The 23637-nt window shown below is 40.7% G+C and overlaps 1 protein-coding gene across 1 annotated transcript in view; it reads left to right on the forward strand.

Annotated features, from left to right (window-relative positions):
- The first annotated feature begins 279 nt into the window (after positions 1–279).
- Positions 280–23637, forward strand: part of LOC306818749 (uncharacterized protein) — a 153027-nt gene continuing 129669 nt past the window's right edge. The window contains exons 1-4 of the mRNA XM_079336471.1: positions 280–324; positions 776–833; positions 1390–1478; positions 9472–9593. Coding sequence (XP_079192597.1) covers positions 9554–9593 — 40 coding nt within the window. The 5' untranslated portion in view covers positions 280–324; positions 776–833; positions 1390–1478; positions 9472–9553. The remainder of the gene's footprint in view (positions 325–775; positions 834–1389; positions 1479–9471; positions 9594–23637) is intronic.

Consider the following 23637-nt stretch of genomic DNA (forward strand, 5'->3'; position numbering starts at 1 on the left):
TCCATATTGGGTGTGCACACGGACGTTAATTAGCTATTATTTACGGCATGTACCACTTTAGTGCATCATAAATCAAGAAAAGCAACTTAAAACAATTACAAGTGAAGACATTAAAAAAAAATGAAAGTAAAAATCCGGCACTCCCTTGAAGGCCTATTCTGACTCATCATTACAATTGTACATTCCTTTTAAGTTAACATTTCCATATATCACGTCTTAAAACACACCCCTTAGTAATTAGCAAATGGTTTAGTCCGCTGCTGTCAAACGTTGTTTTTTTTTTTTTTAAAGAACCTGAGTTGTGGCAAGACTCCAAACGTAAAGGTAACAACACTCCGCATTTAGGTACCAAAGTCTCAAAATTCCTCTCCTAAAATGTCAAACTAAATTTAAAACAACATGAGTTACCATTTCAACCATAATGTTTTTTTAGGTTTCGTTTTCGGGTTTTTTTTTTTATGTTTGCTGTTTTTAACACTGTGATAAAATATAGCAATAGCTATATTACTATATCCGCTATATGCTGGAGCAGGTGTTATTAATTATCTGTAATCACGTAGGGAAGCTCTGTATTTAATGCCATATGTTTAGTGTTGATTAGTAACACCTGTTTAAAAAGGCATAATGTTCACCAACAGAAAAGTTACTCAAGTACAGCTCAATGAAAGCAGTTTTTCTGACACAGGTAGAGAAAGAGGGGAATATAAATTGTTATATAAATTTTAACACTTTGTGTGAAATTAAAAATTACTTTTTTGTTTTTTTACCTTTATAGCATTGTTTACAAATGACAGAAATGACAGCAGTTCTCCATCACCTGGTAACATCAGAAGGTGAGGTTGCTTAATCCTATCATGAAGAAATTAGTTTAGCTTTTTAGTGTTTGCATAATTTAACATGGCCTAGAAGTCATGTAAAATGTGACTGCCTTTGGAGGACAACCACGGGTTTGAGTAAAATCCCTGTTATCCTTAGTCTGTGCATTTGTACTGCCTTAGTGTTAGTTTTGTACTCTGCATTCATTATTTCATTTGGGGTAATATTCAGGATACGTGTATAAACGTTTATAAAAATGTTCAGGGAGCTCATTAAAGGCCAGATTTCCGATGTATTTGATGTTTAACATATGCAGGACTTTATGTGACGTGTGAAGGAGTTTCTGCTGTCCAAGATGTTTCTCTAGCAAGCATACCTGGATTTTTCTTTTTTTTTTACCTTTTGAATGAGCTTTTTCTCTAGGCAATGTTAGGTGTGTGTGTGTGTGTGTGTGTGTGTGTGTGTGTGTGTGTGTGTGTGTGTGTGTGTGTGTGTGTGTGTGTGTGTGTGTGTGTGTGTGTGTGTGTGTGTGCTACAACGCAATGTTTACTTAGCTCCTATCTCTCCTCTCAGTCTCTTAGGATCCTTGTGACAGTTAGTTTGTGGTGACAGATACAGCTGGTGTGGAAGCAGCATGAAGCGAAATGGGATGAAAAGAGCAGGTAGGCTTCAAGCTTCTCCCTCTCTCTCTCTCTCTCTCTCTCTCTCTCTCTCTCTCTCTGCATAAAAAAACAAGGAGTTGTTAGAAGAGTAAAGGTAGAGTCAGTGCCATTGTTCTTTGTAGCTTGTGCACACAACATTCAAACTGGGTCCCTCCTCCCTCCCCCGTTAATTGGCCGGTGGAAAGACACCGGCGCCCCACCCAGAAATGTCCACGGTTTAGGGATGTTGAAGTGAAGGTATTTCTCCTTAGTTGACTTCATGGTGGCCCATATGCTCTGTTATTGCACCACACCCTTTGTTTTGTTATGAAGCAAATTTGTTTTTGAATCAGGGACCGGCAACTGGCCCGCTACAATAATATCCGTATTGTGTGTGTGTGTGTGTGTGTGTGTGTGTGTGTGTGTGTTGATGTCTCCTCGATTCACACAGATCTTTTTGACGCAGATTTTTCAAATTGCATCATCTAAAATAGGCGGCTCTCCTTTTTCATTTCGCTGAAAGACAAAATGGTTCCCAAAGGGGTGAACTTAAATCCAAAGTTTCAACCACTGCAGGAGTCATTGTTTCCGTCTGAACATAAAGTGGGTTGAGGTTGGCTTGTTTATATTGCGGTAATTCATTGTAAGCGGTTTTTTGTTTTGTTTCTTTTTCTTTTTAACAGAAATGGGAGGCATGGAGTTGGAGAGACAGTATCTCTAACCAAAGGAAGTGTAAAATGATTTATGAAGCTTGACCTGCTTTAGAGACAACAAATCAGGATATGGACTTTTATCTTACAACTTAACTTAATATCACCACAGTGTTAAACCACCACTAACCATCAGAAAATGCGTTGTGAAGCTTTTTTGTACACATGTAGAGATGTGAAGAGCAAAATAAGGATGAAAAGGGTAATTTCATGATTCCTAATATCTCAGTGTGCAATATATAAAAATAATATATACATGTGAAAGAACACAGAGGAGCCACATGAGTTTGGGCAAAGTCATCTTCAAAGCCACTTTTTTGTCACCTATGGTTTCTAATGTCAATTATAGCTTATTATGCTTTTCCTGACGTCCAAGGGTGCTCAATAATATGTAACTACTTTGTCAGCAGGCAACATTTTTCATTTTTCAGTTTCCTTACCGAGTGTGAGAAAAGTTCTCATATCCATGGTAACCTGTACTTCATACCTTGTCCAATCTCAGCTCATTGGTCAAAGACCTTAATGTATGAGGGCAACTCTATATAAGCAGACCTTATGAGCAAGTGCATTTCATTTCCTTCCCTTCTGAGGGTCTCTTCAATACATTTACCTCAACAGCTACGAGCGACTGGAGTCAACATTTGTTCAGAATGTCCAACTGTGACTCCTGTGATTTCTCTTTTTCAGACGAAAGTGTCCTGGTCTCTTTTCTTACGTTTATTTTTTTGGCTCTGATTTCATCATTATCAAATGGATTTCTTTTTTTTCTGACAGTACGATACAAGCAGCTGCTCTGGCAACCACAGTACATTCTGATAAAAAATATATCAGCTTGTGGTGTTGGGATGAGCTTCATAACTTCTTTCGTTGTTGTGTCTATGCTCGTGCGCCAGCAACCTCCGAGCTGTGAGTGGTGGACCATTGGACAGTTCTGCATATTAAGTTTTTTCTTCCTGACATCACAGATGACTTTGGCTCTAATGGCCATAGAACGCTACATATTCATTTGTCATATCACTCATTACCTCAGAGTGATCAACACCTGCAAAGTTTATTTCAGCATTGGACTCATTTGGATGATCAGTACGGCATTTAGTTTTCAAAAAGGATTTCTGCTGAGCCAGATCCAGTGGCGCTTCCACAAGCAGACCAGTGGGCTCCTGTGTGATGCTTTTACCATAGAGGAACACATTAAATTTACACAGGAAGAGTTCATGCTCCTGTTTGGACCCCCAGGGGTAATTATGGCCTTTTGCCTGTTGATCATCTGCTTCTGCTATGGACGCATGTATCACTTAGCGCTACGAGCCAACATTGATCTAAAGAGAAAAAACCACAGAGCTTGTCGAACCGTGGGATTCTACTTGTTGTTCTATTTTCTGCAGCTGACGATGAACATCTTATCAACTGTTCTTAAAATGATGGTGAAGACAAAGGCTTTCTTTTACAACTCCATGCTGACGCCTCTGCTCATGAATATTGCTGCGTTCATCATTGCCGCTTTTCTCCTCGTTCGGAACCCACAAAGGAAGCAGCTCCTCTTCCCTACACGCCATCAAAATCGACGGTCAAATATTGTTTCAGAATTTAGAATCATTCATCGACTCAATGGGTCAGATGAGTTTGAAGAGTGCTCACATCAGCAAGAAAGTCAACTGTAGATGGAGGACAGAGGAACAATCTGCCTCTGCCTGGTTCTGCTTTTTCTTTCACTTCTGAGGGATTTTAATCCTCCCAAACTACTTTGGAAGTGTAGATGATCCTTTGAGGACAAACAAATACAGCTACAATATCTACAGTAATGTAGCATTATTGGTTGTTTCATTCATAGTGGCATGCTTATGTAGCATAAGTAAATACTCATCTGTATCAGTCATATGTATTCTGTGGATATTATTTCAAGGTAAAGTCAGCAGCATTGTTATTTGCATGTTATGCACACAACAATACAATACTTTATATAAGGCTGTTTATTGTTTTTTTTAGGAAAAGGCTGCTGACTTTATCTTGAAGTTGTGCTGATAAAGCTATTTCTGTAATTGTGAGATGTATTTTGCTTCTCTAAAGGGTGATGGTTAAAGACAGGATTGGTCATTTTTTCCAGATACACTTTTTTAAGATCTTGATTGAAATCATCTTTAGGTCCTGACAGACATTAATAAGTCATGTGCTCTGAAAAAGGAACAAAGAGGAAAAAAAAATTAAAGACACCTTGAAGGAGACTTGACTTAATGCACATGCAATCCTCTGCTTTTTTAAAAATAGCATGTAAAAGAGAAGAGCAATGTCTGTCTTTGAATTAAAAAAGAAGTTTTGAGGTAAAAATTGGATACATAAAACCTGATTCATTCAAAACGTTTCATCCAGAATTTTCTTCTGCTGTTATTTCTTCGGTAAAATGTAATGCACAGTGAAGTTGTTGTACCATGTTTTGTAAAATGTGTTGGTTTTAAAATGTGATTATAACAATTTAATGTAAGACAAAGATGAAGTGGAAAATTTGAGTAGACGGTCCCAAGTAAATGTTCCCGGGTCCCGTACGACAGCGGCATTAAAAAACAAACACAACCCCACCGTGTTTAAATACACAGTCGATAGTGTTCTTTTGTCTGTATTTCTCCTGGCAGCACACAGCCCTCTCTGAAACAAAGCTGGATTGCGTTTTGTAACAAAGAGTTTCTTACTCAGGTTGTGTTGATTGTCCTGATGTCAAGCATCCACAGCGCAAATTACTGTGAAGATTTCTCCTCTCCTTTCATTTACCCGTTTTTCTCTTAAATAATAAAAAAAAAAGAGTCAGCAGCAGTGGTCACATTTGAGCCCTTAGTGCAAATAATGTCCTTTTGTCCTTTCTTTTCCTCCTCTCCTCCTCTCCTTTCATTTACGTTCCTTTCTCCTCTCAAAAAACCATAAAAATCAGCAGCTGCAGTATATTTCAGGAGGGGCGCATCACCGCTGCCAAGGGAAACACTGCAATGACACAGTAGATGAATTGCTGGATGTTGAAACATGAAGGAATGAAAAAAGACGTTTTGAGGTAAAAATTGGATACATAAGACCTTGTTCATTCAAAACGTTTCATCCAGAATTTTCTTCTGTTATTTCTTAGTTAAAATGTAATGCACAGTGAAGTTGTTGTGCCATGTTTTGTAAAACGTGTTGGTTTTAAAATGTGATTATAACAATTTAATGTAAGAATGTAAATTAAGTGGAAAGTTTGAGTTTGGACATGAATTCCCCCCCCCCCCCCCCCAAAAAAAAAAAAAAAAGTTTCTTTGAATAATATATACTGTACGTCTATGTCCGTCCAAAGGTACTTGACAAAATTACTGACTTGTTTAAAGTCATTATTTTTCAATGGAAGAATTGACTCCTGAATACTCCGAGTGAAGATGTAATTTTAATCTGTTATTTCTTCATAGAAATCAATGAAAAGTGTGGTAAAAAGTTTATAACCGGTGGCCAACCAGTCAGACACTTAAGAGCCACATTATTTACTGAGTTACTTTGAAGAGCCACATCATACACTCAGGCACACATGAGTGTGTCCTCCTCCACGTTCCTCTCTATTTCTCTCTCTCACACACAGGTTTCACACAAGAGTTTTTTTATTTGACAGAGGAAGTCGCCTGTTGGACTAAGACTCTTGTTTTAAACTTGTTGGCATTGTGGGAAAGAAAACAATCTGCTATCGGACAAATTGTGATTTTAATCGTTGCTATCGACCCTAATCTGTCTCCTTTATTCTGTGAAGAACAGAAAGGAATATTTCTTTCAGGTGTGTGTGTGTGTGTGTGTGTGTGTGTGTGCGTGCGTGCGTGCGTGCGTGCACAAGAATTGATGCTGCTCTGATTAAACCCAGCATTGCAAATGATTGCCTGTTGGTTTACATGCTGTGATGAGTCACACCAGCTTTTGCTTTCTGTTCTGTTTTAGTTCGTCATACGTTAGAACAGACAAAACAGCTGACTTGTTTCAGAGATTAAAGTTTGAAGACACCATAAGTCATGATAAAACTGATGGCAGAATGTTTTTGTCTCACAGTCCCTGTTTCAGTCTGAAGACACAGAACCCTGATCTGTAATTGGGCGGTTTCATCATGTAGCATCATGATGGCATCACAAGAGTTGACATCCCACTGAGCTCTAAGTAATTCAAGTTTTCTTCTAGTAGAAGAACACTAAAAGTGACTACATTAAGAGGAAACTCGTTTGACCCCTTTGAAGACTCTGTCTCATCCTTGTCGCCTTTAAACATCAGGACAAGTGTGCACTTAGGCCTGCCATCAAAGATAAATCAAATGGTATCTTTAATGCAGCTGAACTTCAGATGAGTAGTAAATTGTAGTTTTTCTGAAGAAGCTGTTACATAGTTTAAAGCCATGGGTCTGTAACAGTCTGCGCCACCTTTTCTGTTTCTGAGTTATATTCAATATTCAGATCTTTCACACTGGGCTCTGCACACATGGACATTTGGATACCTCTCAGTTAAAATCATTTATTCTGGCCTCCATTACATGTTTTTATTTTTAACTATTTAAATATGTTAGTCCAAGTTTGGTCACAGGGGCCGTGAGTTTGAATCCGACCTCGGCCATTTCTGTCTGTTCAGCTGTCCAATCAATTAAAGCAATAATGGACACAGACATGAGTACACGTTTAGCCTCTTTTTTTAAGTGAATCTAAGTTATGAAGTTATTTAAATGGTGTTTGGGAGCTGTAGCATTACTCTCTTACAAGCCTAATATTGAACATTAACTGTCCACATCTTGAAAGTCCTGAGTATTAAAGCCTGGAAGTTATTTTACATATGAGGATATGATGTGTGTAACCTGGGACAGAAATACTGACCTGCAGGACTTATAAACCACCATGATTAAAGGAAGCAACACTTGCATGTAGATTTATTCTACCAATGAAAGTTCATTACAGTCAAGCTACTAATGCTCTGAAGCAGGCCGAGAGAAAGACACTAATGTTCAACTATGAAGGCTCAGGAGAAGCAGAGACCCAACAGGGGAGTCATAATGTAAATGGATTACTCAACATAAACCTGAACTGTGAACAACAAACTTCAATACTTCAATAAAAATGACGGATTTGTTTAGAAAGTATCAATTTTGCGGTTCAGTTGGATTGTGGGAGGTGAAGGAGTAAAGAGGGCGTAAGATAAAAGAGAAATGTGTGCTACATGTATGCAAAGCCAGGGGGGAAGAGAGGCTGAGTGGTTTGATTAGATTAAAGCTGGCTTAGATCTACAGACTGTTAATTACCTGACCCAGTATATCGGTGTGTGTTGGTGTGTGTTGTTCCAGTTGTGCGTCGTCTGATCGTGCTGCTGCAGGGTTGAGCAGAGGTAGCATCTGGTTTTTATGTGTGATTACAGCAGCATGCAAATGAGAAACAAGCGTGTTATATTTATGAGTGTCATTGTTCTGTCTGTGTCTGTGTGTGTGTGTGTGTGTGTGTGTGTGTGTGTGTGTGTGTGTGTGTGTGTGTGTGTGTCTTTGCTAGGGATGTAAACATTAATCATGAGGCAGATAAAAATTGATTCAAAGGCGTCCATGTTTGAATCGGTTCTCTGAAAAATGAATCCCAGTAAATATCATGAGGTGTCAGCAGCTGTAGAGCAGAGGCTTCCATAGACAGAAAAATGAAAGACAACAAGTGTGTGCAGACTTCACACAGCCTTTAATCAACAGCACAATGAGAAGCTCCAAACACCTCCAGAGAGAGAGAGAGAGAGAGAGAGAGAGAGAGAGATCAGTCAAAGGCTTGAATTGATTTTCAGGAAGTAGTTAGTTCTTCTCCACTCTGCCAACGTCATCGTCTCTGGCTCACACTTTTTCCACTGCCTTGGCCAGAACTCACAAACAAAGACACAATCAACGACAGACAGGCTACAGAACAACGTGCATTAATATGTCAGCCGGACTTTTAAAACTGCAAACTAGTTTTTGGCTTTAATGTTTTACTGCTTTTCTATCTCACACACACACACACACACACACACACACACACACACACACACACACACACACACACACACACACACACACACACACACACACACACACACACACACACTCACACACACACTCTGTAGGCCTCAGTGTGTGTGTGCGTCTTTGTGTATTAGTGTGAGTGAGCAGAGCATTTAGCCAGCAGAGATGCCGGTGGCACCAAACAATGTGGTCATTATTGGACTCGACACAAAGCCAGGGGAAGAAGAAGAAGAAGAACAGGGTTGACATAGAAACAAAACTCACAGAATACACACAGTTGCTAAACATTCCCTGCAAACCTCCAGCTATGTATTGGTACATTTATCTAAACAGATCAGATAGATTGAATATATGCATATGGTAAGGTATGAATGACATGCCAGCATAAGGAACTTGATCCATGATTTCCTCTTTTAGCAAAGGTCTAATGTGTCTTTACTAGACCGACACGTCTCGGCTCTGTCTCGAGCATAGATTTTACCTTTCAGATAGGGGTCATACTTTGACATCATTTTGATGCAGTCAGATGAAGCTCACACAGGCTTTGCATAACAACATGGCTCATATTATTATAGTGTTAGAGCCTTATATGAAGCTATGGCGTGCAGTCCCTTGTGCTCAAGAAAAAATTCCAATCAGGGACTTTAAAATCTGCTCTCTTTCTCGAAGTTTAAAGCTGAACTTGTCCTTTTTATTGAGGCTCACTGTTGTAACAGTGAGTAAGTGTTTCATAATTTGCATTTGATGAACCTTCCATTTATTTTCCCAAATTGAGGCTATTTGAATCTATTCTAAGCGATGTATTTCTATGAAGGTGATGAGGTTCAACAGCGTCAGGAAGCATTTTTTTTCCTGGCTTCATTCTTCTGCACTTTCTCTTTAATTCCCTGTGGTGGTCTTTTGTAGTTTGGGGTCCCCCTCACTAATTACTATGCTGAGTGGCCCCAACAACAACAGTTTACTGTGGCTGCAATTCAAAGCAGGAAACTAGCTTTTCTGCTCAGCAGACTCAGTGGGATGCACCTTCAAACACAGTCCTGTTTAACCAATGGTTCACTTTCCTGCTTGTGTTTTTGTTGCTGTTTACTCAGTTTAATAAAAGTGACATGTTGTGGATATGATGATGAAGACATGCACTCTAGTGCTCTCCCCTTAAATGAAACAACTTCACACCTACTAACCAGAACCTGAATGTAGTTTGTATTTCAAAACAGACGAGCAAACACGTCTTTGGTCTAATATGACATAAATACGTCTTGAAAGAAACTAATGGGGATTGTAAAACCTTGTCTCTTTCCAGGAACTTTCCAAGTGTTCCCTGGAAGCAATAAACCCAGTTACCATCAACCAACGGGGGGGGGGGGGAATAAGACTGAAGGAGCATGTCTGAATGTGGCCGAGAGGGCGACGTCCACTGTGCCAGTAAGTGATAACATATCAAACTGGCTTCTCTGGAGCCCTTCATCTCCAATTACTGTCTGGTGTACTTACACAGAGGATAGCAAGGTCTCAAACAGCTTTGTGTCTGTCCAAACTCTAACATTGTTTATCTTTCTAAAGGACTTCTTCAAGGTTTCATGAATGTTTATTTATTTTATTTTTTTGGGGGGCGGGATTGTGGGAAAAATTTCTTACCTTGTGTTTATTGTTGTCTGCTTTTTTATAGGATTTAAAGTAGCACTTTGCCAAGGCTCTGTTTAAAGCCCCTTAAAATACAAATCAACAAGAGCATTTAAACTCTGTAAAGTACAGTTTAGTGGGTCTAATAGTTAGCATCTCAAATGTATAAGGCTGAAGGATGAATCCAAACTCTGACTGTTATAGTTTAAGTTTGAAACTTGATTTGGGCTTGCTCATTGAAATTCAGTTACATTTAGCGAGCTTCAGGGCCTGAAGTGATCACTTATAGCGATTATTTTCAAGTTGCTTTTCATTTCACATGATTGTAAATGTTGTGTTGTTTTTATTGTCATTGTAGTACTAAGGAGTGTCCTTTTAAGGCAAATGAAAAGTATTGTTATAATAATCCTGTTTAGCCGACGAGACATACTGACACAACATTGAATGAGTTGGTCGGCTCCCCATGCTCATTCTGAGTTCGGGGAAGTTTATTCTTAGGTTTTCTTAAGACTACCAACTCCAACATCACGTCGTCCATGCAGTTCAACAGTTTCCAGAGACACATATACAGCTGAAGCATTTTTTCACCAGGCCAGTGATGTACATATTTCAGTAAACTTCACCTTTCTCAGTATGTTGCTCTGGTGCATCTTGGTTCTAGGGGGAAGGCTTTGTGGGAAACCCCTCTCCTTCCTGGTGGTAGGCTGGCTAACTCAGTTAGAGGCCACCGGGGGAAGAGGAAATAGGATTTAGCAGCCATTTGAGTCTGCAAGAGCCTGGATGAAATAGGATTTGAGTGTAATTTCTTCATATCAACCCCAGGGTGAAATGAGATAACAGATCAAAGAGCACCACTAACCAGACACATAAATACAGTGCAGAGGAGAGAGGGCACAGGGAGATGATGATGCTGTGAGTTAAAGGGAGATTAACATAAGGTAAGACGTGTGTGTCTGGATCAGTAGAGGCCATAGGATCAGTGAAGATGTAGTCTGTGTAGAAAATGTTTGAAAACAGGGATTTTTGCTGATCTTAAATGAGATTAAATGAGCATCAGTTTGCAAAGTTGTTCTTATTAATGTTTCTTGCATCATCTTGGTGATTTAATGATCTGTGCATTCAGCTCTTAAAGACTTGTTGTTTTGTTTGTATAAAGCAATTACAGATCTCCTGGTGTGCAACGCTGTCAAATCCTGTTTGATGATCATTTCGTATCTCTCCAGTCCGTCCTCCCAAACTAAGTTAACTTTCTAGAGTCCCATTTATCATTCAACATGTAGAAAATGCTATGAGAGGAAGTTAATGGATATTCTCCCCAGTAAGCACAGCGCTGCTCTTTTTCTTTTTCCTCTGTGTGGGTGTCGTGTGGGTATCGTCCAATTTGTCAGGCGCTGCAGTGTGCACACATAGTATGTGTATGTGTGTATGTGTCCATTAAGATGGATGTGTGTTTGTGAATCGAGAGAGCGACAGCGATAGATTTATAGGCCACGCAGCCTTTGGCAAAACAAGCACCGAGGGACCGCACACCCACACAGCCCAACCAATTCTCATGTGTACTCAAAGATGAGTGTTTTATTGTTGCATGGGGGCGTGGGGACATGATCGCACCTTGGGACTGACACAAAAAAGCCATCTTCCTGCTGTAATTATGAAATATAGCTATGGAAGGGAGGCAAGGGTGCATGAAGAGGGGGTGAGGATAAGAGGTTCCAGATATTTGCGTTACCTTTGCAGCACCTGGCTGGCGATGATTTAAAGTGTGCTCAACCGTAACCAGTGTCACCTTAAATGTAACCATATAAAAGCAATTAAAATCATTTTGATCTGAGCTTCTCTGCATGAGAGCTTCATTAAAAAAAGAAGAGCTGAGAGAGGAGACGAGGCTTTCTATTGGCCTTAGTTATGAACTATCCCTTCTGAAATGGTTACAGAGCTCCAGGAGAGAAGATTAAGGAGGCAGGAGGCATCATGGGAGTAAAAAGAGAGACTTCTAAAACGAAAGGAAAATCATTGAGAGATTTAAAGAAGGAAGTAAAACAGAGAGTCAAGGTGTGAATAATGTGTTTGTCAGGCTGACATTATTTATGTTGCAATAATGATAAAGAGTGTCTCCCCTCTTCAGCACGCAGACAGCGTTGTACTCCACCTGTTGAAGCGGGGGCGCTAAGGCTGTGACACGGCTTTGTTAATCCACATGAATGATAACACGTCAGAAAGGGGAATTGTTGGTACGTGTAAACTGTAAAGCCCTCTGCTCGTGCTGTTGTGTCCTCTCTAAAAGAGTTGTCATGTTTCGTCTTTATTAATTAATTTGATAGTCAATAAAATCCAGCCATGCAAAATAAAGCTAACTGTGTAGATAGTCCCTATAAGGTGTGGTCAACTAAGCATCATCTATGAGCTCCGAGAGAGCCTGGAGTATTGATTTCTATTTGCCGTTATCTCTCACATAGTAGGCTAAGTGTTGCTGATTTAAAAGCTTTTTTTGTTGCTCAGTTCATTTAATTTATGTCATTTTAGACATTTTCGAGTAATTTTTCCTTCATTCAGACAGTTAAGTAAATATTCACAGCAGCTGAATGAAGAGAAAATCCTTCCTGGAACATCATTATTTGGCAATGATGACCCCAGATAGCATGAGCTGCATTTCAAAACCTACACTAATCCCGAGAGATATGCCTGCAGTTTGCACCTGTTTATCACTACTCGTCTGTAATACCTGTAACCCTCTTAGTGCCACGGCAATGGCGTGACAAAAATAGGGCTTTGAGGATAGAGGAGGGGAGGATAGAGGAGGGGAGGATGGAAAGAAAAAGGGGAGCTGGAATTGGTTTGGGCGCTCTGGGCAAAAACGGTTCTGCCGCTCTGATTATGGAGGGAAAACTATCTTTACCTTATGCTTGGACTTTTTCATTACTTCCAAGGAAATGCAGAAATGATGTCTGAGATTCCTCTCCTGGCTATAGAGTTTTCAGACTGCCAGAAGTGGTACAATGACATGTGCGACTGTGACGGGCTCCCTGAGGATTATCTTTTGCTTACTGTGTTTAGCCTGTTTGGTAATTATCATATCCACCATCTGCTACAGAGCATAATAAGCAGGAGAAGGAGCAGAGCTGCCAAGAGAAGCTGGAGGTAGAGAAAAGGAGAGACATCCAGAGGGGGGAGGGAGAAGAAGATGAAGGGAAAAGCATGTCAGCGTTGTAGTGTATTTGTTTATGTATGAGTGCTGCTGCCTGCATGCATGTGACTCTGCATACATTAATGTGTGCGTTTTTAGCATGGTGGGTGGGTGTGGTTTCCAGAAAGAGCTATTTATAGCTGCTGCCTCACCTAGCTGTTAGCGGTGTGTTTACGAGGAACACAGAGGCATCATGGGAGCCCCAGCAGACGAGCCCTGCCTCACATCTTTCTTCTCAGTCTGTGCAGGAAAGATTGGACCTGAATTATCCTCCAGGCATGCCTTGAACCAGTTAAAGTGTCTCTGCAGCTGGTGCACAGCAGCTCAAGTGCTTCCTGCCAAATTGGAAGTCATGCCACCATGTAGAAAAAGCAGAGTGTCAGAGGACTCACTCGTGGAAATTGATCAGTCACTCGCTGGCTTGTTTGGCTTGTTTCAGGCAGAGTATTGCGGAGCTACACAGACTCACAAGTATGCCGTGCTCAACGCAGCTTTAGACAAACATCAATGGCTCCCATTAGGAGAGAGAGCCTGTATCCTGAGGACCAACGCAGCTGAATAATAGAAAGACAGAAGTAGTAGATGTGTGGTGGAGAAGAGAACCTTTACTGATTATACCGACATTATGGCACTGAATGTACCATAACATCGAGGGTTTCGAAATAATCCGGTGTTTCTAATTCAGTAAAATTAAAGTAGACTTTTTCCCTGGCTTGCAAAACTTTTTAAATTAAAAGGAATTTCGGTCTCATTTTTAATTGAGCCTGTGTGATCGTTCTAGTAGATCTCCAAACACTTTTTTTTCTCTTTGCAGTATCTTTAAAACCTCTGTCACATCTTGACTTTTGTGCATATTTCAGCCACCTATTATATGACATAATGCATACACAACAGGGTATTTATTATTTCAAAGGTTTCTAAATGGCCTACACTTATTGAAAAGCAATTTCAATAAGTGATTCTCTAAGTGTGTAGCTATTTGGAGCGCTTCTGTGTGGCACTTTGAAAGGACTGAATATAGAATGATTGGAGTCCTGTGAAGCTGCTTCAAACAGGCTGAAGAGTGGACACAGTGCTCTGGGAGAAAAGAACACAGTTAATGTGACAATAGAGCTGAAAATCCATCTAATGGGAAAGATGAAGGTTTTTAAAATGAAGCCTACATTAACACAATAAGGCTTTTTGGTCTTTGCCTCAATGTTGCTAACTCTATAAAACCTTCATGTCGAAACTTTACGGTACGTTTGTTCATGTGTGGGTGGGTGTCAGTTTAGATTAGACAGGAACGGCAGCGTGGTGATTATTTATAGACTTAGGGTCAATATCGAATCTTTAACATCTCACAAATGATCCCAGGCAGCTTCTGTTGCTCTTTTATTTCATGATGTAAAAATGTTCGCAGACTGTGAGCACTTTGATTGTCCTTCCATCACGTTCGATGTCATGCTTCTTGTTTCTAAGATATGAAAAAGGGTGATTTTTCTTCTTAAATATATGTAACTTATAGATTTACTGGAGCTCAACAAGGGATCTGTCACCATGTGAGGGTTACCTTGTGCTGCTGTAAGCAAGCAAATATTTTGGATATATTGCCGTAATTTCAGTCAGTGTAAAGAATGTGCCGTGTGTGTAAAATCAAAACGAAATAAGTCATTCTACTTTAGTTGCGACGAAGTTTCTTCACAGAGTTTGGTCCTGAATGTACCATAATGTCGTTTTTTTTAAATAATCCGGTGTTTCAAATTCAGTAAAAGTAAAGTAGACTTTTTCCTCAGTTTGCAAAACGTTTGAAATTAAAAGAAAGTTCAGTCTCATTTTTGATGGCAGAATAGTTTTAAATGTGTAAATGTGGGGATCGTTTCAAACCAAACTACCCGGGCTCCTGGAGAAATGTTTCCTCATCCTAAAAGGCTGTCAGTGCAAACTCTCCTGAGACTCAGACATCTAAATAACCCTCATGTTTGTGTTTGACACTCAAACAGAAGAAAAGCCCAATGTTTTAGTTGTTTCGTGGTTTTCGCCAAACATCCAGCAGACTGTTTGGTTTCTTTTATACTCAGCAGGTTTTTAACATTTTCTCTTCGTACAAACATTCTCAAAAAACTCAACCTTGTACTAAATAGGTTGAGCATCTTCATCACATTGAAACTGTCTAGCGTCCTGCCAAGCACAAAGCTTTATAATCACTCTGAAGCTGCTCGATTTTTCACCAATGAAGAGCCCAGAAAGACACACACAGACACGTTGGCAGAGGGATTCTCTTGAAGCTGCAGATGGATCTTCATTCTTTTTTCTCTCTCTGGACCAGATTCATGAATAATAAACAACATAGAGAGATGGCTGTATAAAGAGAAAGTGAGCAGGGGGAGTGAGGAAGAATCAGAGGGATAGAAAGAGGACATTAAAAGAGGAAGAGCAGCATTAAAACTGACCGCGATACAATGGAAAACTAGGCCACTGAGGACAGGAGAGACGATGCGATGAAGCTGAAGAGATGGAGGTGGAGGAAGCGAGGTGTGATAACAAGAGCAAGACAAACAATATGCACCTAGGAAAAGAAATATCAGGAGTACAAGATGGGGATGGGATAGGGAGGAAGAAGAGCGCCACTTTGCAAGAAAAGAACAAAATCATTTTCTGATTCATCTTCTGCCTTTTCCATCAGAGTGAGATGTAACGACAGACAGATTTGCCTTCTATAATTGCCCTGAAATTGAGAAAGAACAAGAAAAGCTGCTTCCAATTTTGCAGATGGAGCTTTTTCCACTCTGGCACTGTGCCAATCTCTATCTCCTCTCTCTCACTTTTCTCCTCCATTATTGCCACGTCCAGGATTGACGCAAGATGAGGATACACAAACATGTAATGGTCGCTAATGGGATCTTTCTATTTCTCCCTCACAAACATAGTGTTTTTCAGCTCATTGATGTTCACAGTGGGATTACGTGGAAGAGTGAGAGGTAACACATTTCAGTGGTGAATACAGGAGAGCTGAAAGGCATGAGTGGAGGTAGACAGGAAGGTGGAAATTGATGGTCTACACATTGCAGCAGATCATTTTTGGTATGGAAACAAAACAAAAAGGACACACTGCACAAACATGTTTCTCCCCTTCTCAATGAAATGATATCAGATTGTCACAAATAAGATCATTAATAAAATCAATTTACTGTCAGATCCCCTTTACGTTCAGTGATTACTGTTACTCATATCTGAAATATTTTTAGTGTTTAACCTTCTGAATATAGGAAGTGAAAGAAATTTAACCATTTTCCTCATATTTATGTCAGTATGTAATCTGATGACTAAACTTCTTTGAAGTTGAATTTCCACACTTGTGATTCTTATGTTTTTCCACAATGGTCTGAATTTCGGCTGATATTGCAGCTGGATGAACAGAATGGACGTGCTGTCCCTCCGCCTGCAGAAAGGCTTTCTGGATGCATGTGTGCTGCATTATAGATGCATGAGAAATGTAATGGAAAGTGAAGGATGCAGCTGAGTTCATGCAGACATTTATACATGGCTGCATACACATGGGGCATATCATCATTCAAACGCAGGACACACATACACAGCTGAGTTTCTGCAAGTCTTTGTGTTCTTTTATGCATGAGGCTTTTAAAGAGCTGGTCAGTCGGCTGCTGATTGATTCTCTGACAGATTGTACCCGTCGATCTTGTTTCCTACTCTCACCTATGGTCATGAGCTTTGGGTCATAACAGAAAGAACGAGATTCCAGATTCAAGCGGCTAAAATGGGCGTCCTCCGTCAGGTGGCTGGGCGCATCCTTGGAAATAGGGGGAGGAGCCGCTACTCCTCCACATCCAGAGGAGTCAGCTGAGGTGGCTCGGGCATCAGGTCCGGATGCCCCCTGGATGCCTCCCGAGGGAGGTGTTCCGGGCATGTCCCTTATGGGAAGAGGTCTAGGGGTAGACCCGGGTCACGCTGGAGAGACTATGTCTCTCGGCTGTCCTGGGAATGCCAGGAAGGAGGAAGTGACTGGGGCAAGGGGAAGTCTGGCCATCTCTGCTATGACTGCTGCCCCCTGAACCGACCCTGGATAATCGTTGGAAAATGGACGGATGGATGAATGGAGGAGTTATAAATCAAATTTGTCCTCAAACTCCTTAAACAAATAAGTACAGCAGTTCCAATGAGAGAAACCTGCAACGAGAGTGCATAAAGAAAAATAGAATCAAATGGGCCTTATGGATTTTCACTTTAACTCACACCTTAAACTCACTCACAGGGAACTTTTGGAGAGTTCTTTATGAGGAGCTGAGCAGGCAGGAGCATATCAAACTACAGCTATTAATCGCAACAGATGCAGTAAAACTACAACATCCATCAGGGCGAGGGCTGCTAAGCGGCACTATTCAGCAGTCTGGGTCGGTGGATTGATGGTTTCTATTTACATAAATGCTCGTCACTGTTTCAGCACAAACACGCACAAAGAAGCTGCAGCAACAGTTTATACTCTCCAATCCTTCATCTCCTTCTGTCGTCACTCTGTGTTCACTGTGTCACTGTCAAGTCATGTCCTGTGTTCGGTCAGTTACTCTCTCTCGTGCAGACTTCGTCTCCCCCTCTGTGCTGTTGGGTATTGTGTCGTATGGGTGCGCCTCTCCCAGCGTCTGTCTGCAGTGGAGGAAATTTCCCATGAGGCTTCCAGATGCAAAGACAGACTGTGGAGAAGTGCAGTGCATTAGCTGGGAGGAAATGATCCATTAAGCAAGTTTTTACGGTCGTTTTAATGAGGAAAGCTCTCAGCAGCAACAGGCGGCGTACTGAGACCGAAATCTGCTCATGTCATCTCAGGCGGCAGGAAAACTCCTAAAATCTGAGCTCAGTCAAAGTTTGTCAATGTGTAAATGTAACCTGCTCATATAGTAGCACACACAGTTTGTCTTATTGTTTCTCAAGTATTTACGATTCTTGATTCAGTCCTGAAGCATCGGCTTGAACTCTGAGGTCTGTCGCAGTCATTTAAAGTGACAGTACCATGCATTGCCTCGATCACAAAGTGTGTCTAGTAACGTCAGAAGAAAGAAATTCAGTTTTTTATGGAGTGCGAGGTTGATAATGAGTGGTGTCAGATTCAGCCCAGCAGATGATTGATTGATTCATCTCTCCCAGCGTTCTCTACGCAGTAATTAAGGAAAGCAGTTTGTTGCAAGAGAAAGACAAGAGTTAGTTTGATAAGGAATCATAAGCTACACTTTATTTTTAGACTCTGCATTGGGATTGGTGTTCTGTCCATTTTTCACATTTCTTAATGTATTTTGCTTGCTGGAGTCTCAGTATATACGGGAGTCTTTCCATGTTGAGTACTTCCTTGAGCCAGTTCCTCAGAGTGGGAGGTTCCTCTCGACACCATTTTCTGCTGATTGCCTTCTTGGCCCAGTATTGTTTTTAAATATACCCACCCACACATCACTCCAATATTTCCCGAATTTAGCATCTCCAGCATGTTTGTTGTGAAGTTTAAAATGTGCTCTTTGTTTCGGGGGTCATAAAGAACCTGATCATATTTTTCCAGCAGGTGGTGGTGCGATGTTCAGTTAATGGTTTTTTACTTTCCTTTACCCATCTGTCTCTTATATAACGTGTAGGAGTTCCTCTGTTCTTCTCTAGACCCTGGTACAGGGCTGAACCCACTTTTCCCACTATTGTTTTTATATGCATTACATGGAGTTATAGTTACTTTGTTCAGCTGGCCACACTTTTTTGAGTTGAAGTAGGTTTCAAGTGTGAATATCAACAGTACTTTGAGTTGATGGAAAGCGGGTACGGTATATGTTAATGCGTGTATACGTGGGTGTGTCACTGAGGTGGGACCATTACTGAGAGCAGAGGGAGGGAGGAGAGGAACAGCTGATTAGAACAAGAAGGAAAAGTTCATCATAAGCAGAAAAACTCCCAGACTGCAGATTGTTTTGCTGCTGCAGTGCTTGTCTGATTTTGAAGTTCTGCACTGGGAGCCCTGCCCAACAGTGTTGTCTGCTCAGGAAAGTTAGCTTTTAAAATGTGAACAATTTACTGATGGCTGGCGTCCTGCTGCAGAGGGTCGAACCTTCCAAGGTATCCTTCACAAGCAAATCCCACTCCCCCAAACATTAACTCTCTCTGAAGGTTTACTGTGTCTTAGATGGGAGAGTTTATACATGTCTTCATAGAAAAAGCCTTTTACACTGTGCTGCAGCTCTGCAGTACTTTCTATTTGATTGTGGATCATTTTCTTTGTCATTTCAATGCCTTTGTTGAACATTGTACACTTATGCTTCCCATGTCTGTCATTAGAGAGCCTTTAAAGAGTAATAGCCAAAATATTGATACATCATGCTCTAAGATTTTGCCTTCATTTGGTTGGTCTATTTTCGTCCTTTCACACATGATTTTTCACAAAATTTTAGTTTATTTGTTTATTTGAGCAGCTGTAATTCTGCTCAAAAGGAGTGGGCCGAAGCAGAAGCTTATACGGCCCACCCCCAAAATAATTTCTGCTGGAATTGTCTAGTTCTAATTGCTATCTAATAATTTATTATAATAATCCTGTTTACATTTTCTAATGAAACCTGTTGATTTATTTTTATATTTTTTATATTTATCCTCAGCTTTTTTTGTTCTGTTATTAATAAAGTTTTTGTAAATAAATTAAGCCATGTCCACTTATTTTTTCCAAGTCTGCGATAATGGAGCCACTTAAAGTGTAATTGCAGAGAAAAGGCAGCAGCTCTTGCACTATTTCTGAGAACAAAGGTGTGGATGCTGTTCTGAGAATTATTATTATATTATATTATTTGGAAGTCACAGTCTGCACTGCAAACTCTCTTACCTGTGGATTTTTTTTGCAGGAAAACATGCAGGACTTTCTCTATAAAAGGGGGACCTGAGTAGCTTTTCCCTCTCTTCTTCAGCAGTTTCTCTTTCCAAACAGGGGCATCTGTAGGCCGTGTGAAAGCACAGATATACAGAAGATACACTGCTGCTTTGCTGCAAGGGAAGTCTTCTTCTTACAGGCTGCTTTCGCCGGAGTAGATTGATGAAATCATAAATTAGAGCCCTGCCTCGCCCTGTCAGGCTTTATGGCTGCAGTAAAAAACACAGGGCAGCGAGTGCTGAGGCACACAGAAAAGGCTAACAGTGTTGTGTTTGTACACAACCTGGGTTAGTTGAATAGTTATTAAAGCAGAGCTGACTGAAAAAGGGAAAATAATGCCAGTTAATGGCCAACATATACTGAAGAACACGTGTTTGTGCATCACAGGAAGTAGTTTTAATGGGTCTGAGATTCTCTGAATTCAAGACCCCCTCTATGTTCGTTCTGCCACACTTGCTGAGGATTCTCTTTATTGTTTTGTCGTCTCACTGTGTCCTCTTTTTCTGCCATTGTTACTCATCACTGGACTGGCTCCTTGGCAATTCAAGCTGTCAATGTTGATCCAACAAACTCCTCATTAATGCAGCAGTAGCGGATGAAAACATGGACTCATTTGCGTTATTCTTTGCTCATTTCACAAACGTCAAACTGAATGAATGCTTCATGTGAGTGAAAACTGGCCTTAAGCCTTTTTTTCTGCTGCTTCCCCTTGTCACGTTTGGTTAAATTAGTGACAGAAATTAGCTTTTTGCCAATCCTCGCAATCCTTTATGAAGGGAATAAACCGTTTTTTATTTCTCCCACCATCAGCTAAATGTGTATTTTAGCTGTGGGACAAAAAGAAGTCAAACTAATGGATTTGTTTGCAACCTTTTCTCGTCTGCCCTTCAAAGTGCCAGATGTTTTGTTAATCGAATGAGCCTCTTTTTGAGTTCAACCTTTGCTGCTAGTTTTAGGCTCTGGGTGCAGATTGTGCTACAGCCTTTACTACTCAAAAGATGTACTTGAGTACCTTTATCTTCTAGTTGATCAATAAGAAGATATTTTTGATTGCAGTTTTGTTAGAGTGATTTTAGTGATTCTCAATGGGGATCCTTTGTCACTTGCATGACACGGTCAGCGACGATGCTAATGTATTTCTTTATGCAGAAAGTCTGCACAGAGCAAGAGATGACACTGCCTTTTCCTTCGGTCCATACTCTCTGGATCTTCCATCCCTCTGCAGGTCATCATTCCAGGATTAAACATGAAACTGGATACTGCAGACTTGAGCGTTCTCTGAAGGCTCTTGATAACTCTTAGTCTCTTTGGTCCTTTCTAGAAACATTAAACCCTATTGCAGTGATTGCCCTTTCTACCAAGTAGCTCATTTGACATTTGCATTGAGGCATATTGTCAAAAGTTCTTCTTTTCCTCCTATATTGTGTGCTGGGCCTTTTCACATTTTTTTTACACACACTGAAACCAAGCTGAGTGACATTATCACAAACATTTTTCATCATGCTGTCATCCAGCCCTTGTCATTGTGCGTAGAAGAAACAATGCCTACATTTTTATTTCATGTACTTTCACTCCATTGTGTAAAATCCTTCACCTCCTTGCTTCCTTTTGTGCCCTTTTTCTTGTTTTTTTCTTTTTTCTTCTTACTGTGTAAAAGTGTTCAACCTCTCAGGGTGCATTGACCATTACAATTTAGTGTAATTATTGATAGATGGAGGAAGGCTGATCCTGCTGCTCTTAACCCACACACACGCACGCACGCACACACGCACACCTACCCACACACACACACGCACGCACGCACGCACGCACGCACGCACGCACGCACGCACGCACACACACCTACCCACACACACACACGCACACACGCACGCACGCACGCACGCATGCACACACACCTACCCACACACACACACGCACGCACACACTCACAAGTCCTTCAAAGACATCATTATACCCACCTCATGGGGAAAGCAGCGATAGCACGGCTGTCTTTTGCTTTGTCTTTAGTGTCAGCGTTGTTTCTTGTTCTTTTTTACTCCTTTTATATTTTAGTGGTTTCACGTAAGGTCCCGGTATGATATCTTTGAGCCTGTTTTTGGAGGTTTGAAGGGTGTGTTGTTGGTTGCAGGGGGGTGTTTGTTAATGAGCAAATATAATTCCTCAGTGGACATCAACTTAGTTTTTTTTGTATAAATAAAAAAGCTGTTATCATGTCTTAACATTCAGGACAATTTTCAACCTGCTGTAAGCGGGTTACTAAATACCATTTTGCTTTATACTGTAACATTCAAAATGTTTGATTATTGTGGCTGCTAGGAATAATTTTTGTTTGAGTCATTCAGCAGTGGTGAACATTTTTAACGTGTCCTATTAGTGTGCTTTATTAGGCTGCGTGACGTAAACAAGAAGGTTTAAAGGGAGCTGGTTTTTTTACCTTGAATTTAAAAAAACCCACTGAAGAAGAAAAAAAGGAAAGAACTGATTGGTCTCTCTTCAGTTTAGTTGGGGCTTGTAAATACTCTTTTGACTTGGAATGGCGTTTTTGTGTGTGAAGATGTTCAATTTCAGCTGAGGAATTCAGTCTTACTCTAAACCAAGCAGCAGAGTCAGGTTAGGTGCAAGTTTTGAAACGCAGATGTATACTGTGTGTAAGTGACTCTTCTGCACAGTGCTGTGACATTAAATCAATTCTCTGCTGAAATAATGAGGAAACGAGGACAGAACGACAGCTCAGTGTATTGATTTAAAGGAGGCCCCCCCCCCCCCCCCACACACACACACACAAACTTTCTCCCTCACGTGGACGTGAACAATAGGACTTCTCTCTCAGATTCCTGCAGTCTAATCGCGTTATGCAATCTCTACACACACACACACACACACACACACACACACACACACACACACACACACACACACACACACACACACAGTCTCTCTCCTCTTCACTCTTTCTCACTCTAAAACTGACTATGGATGAGAGAAACATGAGGGAAATACAAAGTGCTTTTCTGTGTGTGTGTCTGTGTGTGTGTCTGTGTGTGTGTGTGTGTGTGTGTGTGTGTGTGTTTGTGTGTTTGTTACCACCAATGGAAGAACAGTTCTTTTGTTTTAAAAGCAGTTTGAATTTTCTAAAGGAGCAGTGTTGGCAGGACTGAAATATTCTTGGAGTGTAGGAAGTCACAGATAAACTTTGTATTTGATGTTTGGCCCAACAGGTTTTCTGTGTCAGAGTGAGACCATGAAAAATTACACACTTTTTTTTCTCCATTGTTAAGTATTGCAATACTCCACTGGTGGAAACAGAGCCCACATGGTGTATGACACATTTTTAATCTGACAGTGAGTGTTGGCTCTTTTTCTCAGTCTGTATCCTGACAGACACTCATGGAGACGAGAAAGGGGAAAAAAAAACCTGGTGCATTTCTAATGACCCATTAATCCGGGTTTACATTTTCACGCCCTGCAGGGGAGGAATCATTTAAACCTCATCACAAAGCAAAACGTGCTCAATCAGAGAGCGTGACAGCGGGAAATCACTGCGTGAAGACATGTCGGAGAAGCAGAAACCAGGAGGTTGCTGGTTCAAATCCACTCAGAAGCACACATGGAAAGAAAACAAGGTTGTCTGTGATGAACTCGTCTCCCTGCAGCAGTATTTACTTTGTACAGTCGATTACATAATCCAGCCCGATGGAACAGAAACCACTCTCACTCGTGAAGTTGACAAAATCTCTCTCTCTCTCTTTTTTATGAACGAGGATTGAGCTTTTTCA

This window comes from Symphodus melops, assembly GCF_947650265.1.
Source record: "Symphodus melops genome assembly, chromosome: 23".
NCBI lineage: Eukaryota > Metazoa > Chordata > Actinopteri > Labriformes > Labridae > Symphodus > Symphodus melops.